The sequence below is a fragment of the Sander vitreus genome, chromosome 16 (genome assembly GCF_031162955.1).
Source record: "Sander vitreus isolate 19-12246 chromosome 16, sanVit1, whole genome shotgun sequence".
Classification (NCBI taxonomy): Eukaryota; Metazoa; Chordata; class Actinopteri; order Perciformes; family Percidae; genus Sander; species Sander vitreus.
This window is the reverse complement of record NC_135870.1, coordinates 3,851,519-3,860,594: the sequence shown is the minus strand read 5'-3', so window position 1 is coordinate 3,860,594 and position 9,076 is coordinate 3,851,519. Positions and strand designations below refer to the sequence as shown.

General features: G+C 39.0%; 1 protein-coding gene across 1 annotated transcript; it reads left to right on the top strand.

Annotated features, from left to right (window-relative positions):
* Positions 1–2,227: 2,227 nt before the first annotated feature.
* On the top strand, positions 2,228–8,472 carry il1b (interleukin 1, beta). The gene is made up of 6 exons (XM_078272156.1): positions 2,228–2,369; positions 5,036–5,087; positions 5,657–5,846; positions 7,136–7,306; positions 7,577–7,710; positions 7,866–8,472. The coding sequence occupies exons 1-6, from the start codon at positions 2,335–2,337 to the stop codon at positions 8,079–8,081; spliced, it is 798 nt and encodes a 265-aa protein (XP_078128282.1). The 5' UTR covers positions 2,228–2,334; the 3' UTR covers positions 8,082–8,472.
* The last annotated feature ends 604 nt before the right edge of the window (positions 8,473–9,076 follow it).

Below are 9,076 nucleotides of genomic sequence, written 5' to 3'. Positions count from 1 at the left end.
TAATATGCAAGAATAGATAGTCTGTATGAATGCTGAGATGTAGTAAAGAGTCAGAGTACAATTAGTGCAAAGTGTGGTCTATAGTGATGAAGATCAGTAATAACACAGTATATAACAATAGACAGACTATATAAATGCTGTGTGGTAAATGTGGTAACGAGTCAATATAGTAAATATACAGTTAGTGCAGATTGCGGAGCAGGTCAATAGATGTAAAAAAATTGTGTGACAACAAAGATGGGAAGAAATAACAGTTGAGCATACAAGGGTTTAATTATTAATATTTTGTTTTAATGGATTAATAAAGTCATCCATCTATCCATCTACCTACCTACCTTTGTTTTTCTACATTAGCTAGCAATATCTCTGCCGAGACGTCCTACATACATTTAGAGATGAAAAACCCACAGAGAGCTGCGTTGTCTGTGAGTGATAGAACATGTCAGGACATGTTACAGCGTCTCTATTTCACACCTCTCAGTATCTGTCATATGTGGTTTTTGAAAAGGTTGAGGTTAAAGCGAAAGGGATTCATCTCATCTTTACTGTGCTAACTGACCCCCCTTTCTCAGTGTCTAGAAACTGGAGGTGGGGGAAAGTTTTTCTGGGTTAAATGAGCTCATGTTTACCGGGAACATTCAGAATTTCAGAAGATTACATCACCTGCAGCAGTGATAGAGAAGAGTGTTTAACAACAGTGAAACTATTCATAGGAACAACAATAAACTGGTAGCTTACTGCCATTCAAAATATGAATTTATGAAAACAAGAGAACATCTTTTTACAAACTGTTAAAAGTCAACGAGAACAACCTGCCTCTGTGTGTCTCACCACTAGCACCTCTTCCTACCACAGGAACTTCCAGTGCAGCGGTCGGTTTTAGTCAGACAACCAGGTTAGTATACTGTGAAGTATGATGGTCTATCCATCATCTCCTCCTACAATAAACCTTTTTTCACAGCAGACATTTTGACTCGTCGTCGTAGGAAAAGCACACGTGAAATTGATGACATTAGTGTCCCAGTAAATGTATCCAAAGTGGAATGCTTTTTCTTTAGGCCTACCACTAACAATTATGTTCACTGTCGATTAATCCGTGTCGATTATTTTCAATTTGATTTGGTTTGGTTTATAAAATGTCAGAAAATGGTGAAAAATGTGGATCAGTGTTTTCCCAAAAGCAAAGAAAAAAAATCATAAAAAGCAATAGTATAGTAGGTCGAAAAAAGTCATAGTATAGTAAGTATTCTATCAGTTCCGCTACATATTAAGGCCTGTTTACGGTGTGTTTTAGCCAGGTTTTCGCCTGGAAGGCTCTATAGAAATCTGGCAACCTATTGAACGAAGTTAAACTGAGAGAGCGTGCCGTTCACAGACACCAGAATGACCGAGTTCACAGTAACGTAACGTTCATTAACTATCATTCAATGAACGCGTTCAGGCACAACACTGGTTTTCTCAACACGTAAAGGAAGACGTCACCCTTCAGTTTATCACAAACATTCAACATCAACACATCTGGAGATACGAGGTTTTCACTGGACAGGAAGGGGAGGAAAAACTGTCATCTGAAAAGTAACTAAAGCTGTCAGACAAATGTAGTGGAGTACAGAGTACAATATTTACCTCTGAGATGTAGAGGAAGTATAAAATAGCAGAAAATGGAAACATTCAAGTCAAGTACTTTGAATTTGTACTTAAGTAACTAAAGGATGTTTTGTTTTCTTTAGGTTTTTTGTGGTATAATCTTCATTCTAATGAAATGCACACTCGTTCAAGTTAAGTTAAGATAAGCCTTTATTGTCTCCTATAGGAGAAATTCATCTTGGGCATTCGAGAGAAACGAAATGGCGACACATCGCACATAAACACCCAATAAAAATACAGTTCACCTACATAGAAACATAATCATACATCATCTCATCCAATGCTTCAATGAACATCTAATAAACCACACACACAGTACACCCTCCACACATCTTTCCTCACAATCACAGAAGAGAACCCACAACACATCCTCCCCCTCGTATTGCACTTCATCTTGATAATGATTGCACATTTCTCATCAACTCATGCTGGGGTCAATAACTTACGTATTGCACAAAGTGAAGTGTGCCTTAATGTGGTTTGGGATGTCAATGTGAGAGTTAACGGGTGAAGCCACAACCTACAACAAGGAACCTTTCATGTAGGTTGTGTTTCTTGTTGTAGGTTGTGGCTTCACGTGGGGCTGTATAAAAGAGAGACGCTCAGACCAAGACGCATCCTGGCACTAGTCTACACTGAAATCAGTAATCATTCATATTTCATCTTTAAACGGCTTACATCGAGACAATGTGTGACTTCGACCTGTCTCAAGCTTTGGACGGGTAAGTGGTTTGAGCCTAAACTTACATTATTATTTACTTCAAATGCTTTCTACTTCACAACTTGGTAAAAAAAAAAAAAACTAAAACACAAACACTTGATGTGTTTAGAGCAGTCTTGTATAAAGTACTGGAAAGCATTACTTAAGTTTAAGTACAAGTATCTTACCGGAAAGTGACTTTTGTAGAAGTTAAAGTCACCTTTTAGAATCTTAAAGTAAAAGTCTCAAAGTATTTGATATTTACTGTACTTCAGGAACAAAAGATGTTTTCTGATATTAAATGTACTTCATTATTAGAAGTACAAAAAAAAACATTGATTATGAACTTTATTGTGGCTTCCCTATAGTGAAGCATAATACTCAGGGTTTCCACAACTTCCTTAACTCAAAATTCAAAGTCCGACATCCACAAAGAGAAAAACTGAAACAGATTTATTTTTTTTAAATTGTGAGAATCTTTCACTTTAATTTCTTGCAAATACGGCCACAGGTGTGTAACAAATTTCTTCCGATGTTATTTTGTAGTACGGAAGATGCTTAGGGGAAATGTATCGGAGTAAAAGTATACATTCGATTTAGGAAATGTAGTAGAGTTAAACTAAAGGTTTCCAGAATAATACACTACCGGTCAAAAGTTTGGGGTCACTTAGAAATGTCCATTCCACTCCATTATAAACAGAACACCAGCTGAGATCAGTTGCATTGTTTTTTTAATCAGGGCAGCAGTTTTCAGATTACATTATGTGTTTACATCTTTGCAAAAGGGCTCTCGACTGTTGTAGAAAGACGTGGCTGATATTTAATGCAATATCTACATCGTCCATTATCAGCAACCATTCATCCAATGCCCCAAAGGCCCATTCTGTTTACTAATCTGATATCATTTTAAAAGGCTAACTGAGAAAACATTGGAGAACCATTTTGCAATGCGTGAAAATTCTACTGACGTACACAGTAACAAAGTATTTGTATTCGTTCAATACTGGTTGGGAGGTGCTAGAAATCTGTGTGAAAGTGTTTTATCAGCACGTATGAAGCTGAAAGCAGGATTTCCTGGAAATAATTTGCAAACAGCGGTACATCCTGACAGAAAAAGGAAGAGCTCTAGTCTGTCTGGCGACGTGTTTCACTTCTCACATATACCTTGAATGTGTGTGTTGGCAGTGGTGGTGCAATGTAACTAAGAACCTGTATTCATTTACTTTGAAGTACTTTACTTGAGTATTTCCATGTTCTACTCCTTTATACCTGTACTCCTCTACATCTCAGAGGTAAATATTGTACTCTGTACTCCACTACATTTGTCTGACAGCTTTAGTTACTTTTCAGATGACCGTTTTTCCTCTCCTTCCTGTCCAGTGAAAACCACGTATCTCCAGATGTGTTGATGTTGAATGTTGCTGATAAACTGAAGGATGACGTCTTCCTTTACGTGTTGAGAAAACTCTCCTCCTTCTTAAGCCAAATAAAGTCTTTAAAAATCCTCTGGGATCAGCTGGAAAATACACGAGCTGCTACGAGTAATTTTTCATGCAAAAATGGCAGAAAATGCTGATTTTAGCCTCTCTTATATGGAGATTTCCTGCTTCTCTCAGTTTGAAATTCAGAATAAATTGAACATTTTTGGGTTTTGAACTGCCAAAACAAGACATTTAAAGACATCACCTTGGACTTTTATAAACCGGGATGGGCAGTCTTCATTATTTTCGGACATTTTATAGACGTAAATAATAGTGAGTTGCAGCCCTAATCGTCACAAAGCTGAAAACAGGGCTGTTTTTCTACAACATAAACAGTTTAAAAACCTTTTTAGTGATACGTGGTTCTCACAGGACAGAGACGCTACAAACGTATGATCTTATAGACCATGATGCATTGCTGTAGATTAAACTACCCAACAGTATATAAAGGAGTTAAAATGAGCACAACCATAAACATCTACAGCAGTAAAATACAACATAAACATTAATGCAGCAGGAATATTAATCCAGAAACATCAGAAGAGGAAAACACTGACAAAGGAACATTTCACTGCAACATACCTTTTACTTGAAGTACTGGAACTACATTTAGCCGATACATACTTTTACTTCAGTAAGGTTTTGAATGCAGGACTTGTACTTGTAGTGGAGTATTTTCAGAGTGTGTATTAGTACTTTAACTTCAGTAAAAGGATCTGAATACTTCGTCCACCGCTGTAAATTGGGCTTGCTAAAATTAACTAATTACCAGGGTGACGCATAAATCTGCGAAAGATAAATTCCGCCGAATTGTCCGCAGCTTTTTAAACAAAATAAGAAATACTTGAATAAAACTCTGAATGTTAACACATCTCAGCCCCGTGCATAAAAACAGACCGCTATATTCAGCAGATCTTTCATTCTGGAGCACCGCTGAGTTGTCGCCTTTCAAGGTTGTTGTTTATTTGATCATTTCTTTTTATTTTTTTGACGCTTTTTTCCAGGGACCTCCCTAGAAAGTTGGAGATCTCAAGCTCCCCCAATGTTGAACCCAAAGTTACGCCCTTGGTCTGCTGATTACGGCTTTACATCACGAAGTACTAGATTCACGTGCATCCTAATGAAAAGTACTGGAAGACTAGCAACTGTGAATTAACATGTATTTATTCAATACATATTATATATATTTATCTGTTTTGTATTTCAGCTCACCGGACTGCGATGAGACAGGATTTGAGGACAGCTGCTTTGACATGACGGTAAGTCAAATGATTTACTTATTAGAGGCCGTGCCGGCAGTAACTCATGTCCTCTCACACACTCTCGTATTCTCACTTTCAGATGTCCTTATCTCATATTATAAAGAAGAATATTATAATAGGTTTTGGGGCGGTTGCCCTGGCCAGTTTTGATTATACATTACCCCCCTGTAAATTACACCTATGGATCAAGGTTTTTTTGGCCCTATCTGAGTCCATTAATACCTATACCTATCTAATGCTTATATGTACTTGAATATTGTATTAAATATGCATCTGACACAAAATAAGATGAAATATAATAACAGATGCAACTTCTTATTCAGACACACCTTATTTTTCACAAGCTACTTGATTTAAAAACAGAAGGTTAATTTAAATATATATTTACTCATGTTGGCACAAGGTGAATAATTAATCATTTCACATTAAAACAACAGCGACTTTATGCAATAATTATTTTTGCCCCAATCTTGTAGACATCTGGGATGCAAAAGTTGCAGTACTTTATATATATATATATATATATATATATGTGTGTGTGTGTGTGTGTGTGTGTGTGTGTGTAGGACGTTCAGGATGAGTTCTTCCAACTCGACAAGGGACTGGACATGTTGGTTAGCCACAATCGAAAGACCCTGCAGTCTGTTGCTAACCTGCTGCTGGCGGTGAACAGGATGAAAGAGTCCCTGACTCGCTGCGACAGCGAGCTCAGCGACGAGGAGCTCGGCAGCGCCATCATGGAGAGCCTGGTGACCGGTGAGTAACCACAGAACGCACCGTTTCACATCCTTAAATGTTAGAAAGAGACGAAAGTGAAACCAGAACTTCCAGGTTCTGTTCCCAAGTAAGAAAACCTCATTCATAACCCACTGACATTTGTAACAATTATAATAACTTGCTTCCCATCACAGACTGCACGTAGCATCAGCGACGTCACCCATTGGTAGCAAACAGAGATGTTCCGATACCGATACCAGTATCGGAAAAGCCTCCAATACTGCCTAAAACGCTGGTATCGGCGAGTACTGGAGTTCATGCCCTGATCAGATACCATGTAATTTAGCCCCGCAGAAAATGTACCAATGGCTGCTCAGACGACCTGCACAGCTTCTATTGAACACAATTGCTATCGCCTTTTGGCGGACAGCTGGTAAGCCCCGTGATGAGGAGAGAGGCAGAAAAGAAGTAATTCTTGCCTGTTTTAGCGGCGGCTCCTCGGAGCTAGCTAGCTTGTCAGGGTGTAACGTTGTCAGTTGTGCCTTCAGGTTGCTCGTTGAGGAGTGATAGTTCATTCGGATTTTGCATATTCTGCAGATTGCCACTTCTTTATCTGTAATGTTTCCATTTATGGATTGAAATCCAAACACCTTCCACACATCGCTTCTCAAATTGTCAGGATTGGTGATCTCCGTTTCCGTGGAGACGTCGCTCTCCACCATTTTTGATAGTATTGTGATGATGATGATGATACCGCGTGGATGTATGTATTAAGGGAACGTGTACGATTTTGATACAATTCAAAAACTTTATTGATCATCAGACTAAACAAAAGCATTTCATTTTCACATGCGTGTAGGCCAAGGCAAATTTCGGAATTCGTTCCAACAGCCCTAGCTGACAGCTACTGACCAAGCGTCCGTATAAGTTTGTTGTGAGAACGGGTTGACCATAAACAGCACTGGCTTGGTTGCGTCATCCTCCCTGGTTACACCCTCTCGTCAAGAAAACGTCACATCCTGTTATAAAAACCCAAGACGGCGATGTCCAAATTCCCAAACTTGAGGCTTCAAAACAGCAGCCCACAAACCATTGGGTGACATCCCAGATGTCCATTATTGATTATAGATGTCTACGATGCTCACAAATCACAATAGGTTTCAATTTCAGTTTGTACTGACAATATGGAAAGTAAACTCCAGGAACACGCTACATTTTTTCAGAAAGAACAACGAAAGAAATGCTGAATGAGAGATTACATTGAAAGCTAGCAGCCGGGACGCGTCATCCTGACTCCTTTTCTAATATCTGCCTCCATCTCTCCACAGTAACACACGTCACGACGACTTCGTCCGCGGGCGTGAAGAGAATATTCCAGCGTATCAACAGTGGTAATCTGTGCACTCTGTGTGACTGTTCACAGAAATACATCATCCAGGCGCCAGGGGGGTCAAAACTGCAGGCCGTGACTCTGCAGGGAGGAAACGGCGACAAGAAAGGTACTCAAAGTACATTTACTTTAGTATTTTCATTGTTATGCAACTTTATACTGTAATTTATACATTATATCTCATAATTTATACTTTTATCCCATAATCTTGACCTTTTTAATCTCTTAATTTTGACCTTTTCTCTTAGAATTTCTACTTTATGTACTTCTCTCAGACGGAAATATTGTACTGTTACTGCACTGTGTTTGACACTCATGTTTAGATTAAAAAATATCTACCCATTCAAATCTTGTTCTCTGTCTGTTTTTTCCCTGTTAGTGAATTTTAAGTTGTCGCGGTACATCACTCCGAACGTCTCGGCTGATGAAGTAGGGGCCGTCGTCCTGTCCATCACCAACACACTACACATGTCCTGCTGCATGAAGGACGGGAAGGCTGTGCTCAATCTGGAGGTAACGCACACACACGCGTGCACACGCACGTACACACACACACGCGCATGCACGCACACACACGCATACAGACGCACGCACACACACACACACACGCACGTACACACACAGCTAGGGAACGAATGAGACACACTTTCTCTTTGTCTGTCCGGCAGGAATGCAGCAAGGAGCATTTAAAAAAGATCAGCGACGACGGAGACATGGACCGGTTCCTCTTCTACAAGAGAACCACGGGAACGTCTCTGACCACGTTTGAGTCGGTGAGGTGCAGAGGCTGGGTCATCAGCACTTCCCACAAGGCTGAATACCAGACGGTGGAGATGTGTCAACAGGACGCCGTCCGCCGCCTCACCCACTTCAAAATTACCTGAAAAGTATTGCTGTTCAACAGTTTTCAAATGTATCCAGAATTATGCAAAAAGATTTGTTATTTTACATTTATTCTGCTTCGCCACTAGATGGAGCAACCATCTGTAATGTTCTCTGCACTGATTTCACTAAAGATAGTTTAATGTTGTAGTATTTTCAGATAGTTTAACTTTATTTATCGTTATAGTATTTTCAGATAGTTTAACTTTATTGTATTTTCAATCACTAAATAAATGATTTGTACTAACTAAATATATCTCCTTTGATAGGGAAAGTTTTAACAGGATATTCCTTAAAACTACTGATATATTTGTGGTTATTGTTCATTAAGCTATTTTTCTATTTCTCTGTTTGTTGAAACCGGAAAATTAAAGACATAATCCTGTAAAACAAGTTTGAAAGTGGAACAGTGTTAAAATAATATGTTAATATTAATATGTTTGAAAGTTTGTTTTGTGTTTGAATGACCTGTTGAATGACATTTTGTGTTTGTACTACAACATGTTTACATGCTTTAATGTTACTGCCTGTACCTCTGTATGAGACGCTCTGTATGAGACGCTCTGTAGCGCCTGTCTATTTAAGCCCTCCTCCCGAATAAGCCTAGTCTGCTCTGATTGGCCAGCGTGTTTCCTGGAATCTCCAGTGCGCTCCAGTTTTGTTTCACTAGCTAGTATCAGCTGGAGCTACTGCAATGGAGTAACGTTGCAGTAGCAGGACTTTGTACCGTTAAAAATCACCAATAAAGGCTTCTAAACCAAATATTACACGACCGCACATGTCCTAGCAGTAAAGTGACCGGAATTTGGGGAGAAATTACCAGCATTGGCCGCCAAGATTACAGCTATGTCGCGTTAGCATGCAGCTACTTAATAGTTAGCAATAGGCTAATGTTAGATTGTAATGGAACGAAGCAGCTCTTTCTAATGTCAAAAATCACAGATAAAGGCTTTTAAACCAAATACTATATGTACTGAACATGTTTCAGGAGTAATGT

Excerpts from the sequence above, each read along its gene's own strand:
- il1b (XM_078272156.1), top strand. The coding sequence starts at position 2,335 with ATGTGTGACTTCGACCTGTCTCAAGCTTTGGACGG. Across the intron at positions 7,307-7,576 it reads AGGAAACGGCGACAAGAAAG|TGAATTTTAAGTTGTCGCGG; the intron begins GTACTCAAAGTA and ends TTTCCCTGTTAG. Across the intron at positions 7,711-7,865 it reads AGGCTGTGCTCAATCTGGAG|GAATGCAGCAAGGAGCATTT; the intron begins GTAACGCACACA and ends TCTGTCCGGCAG.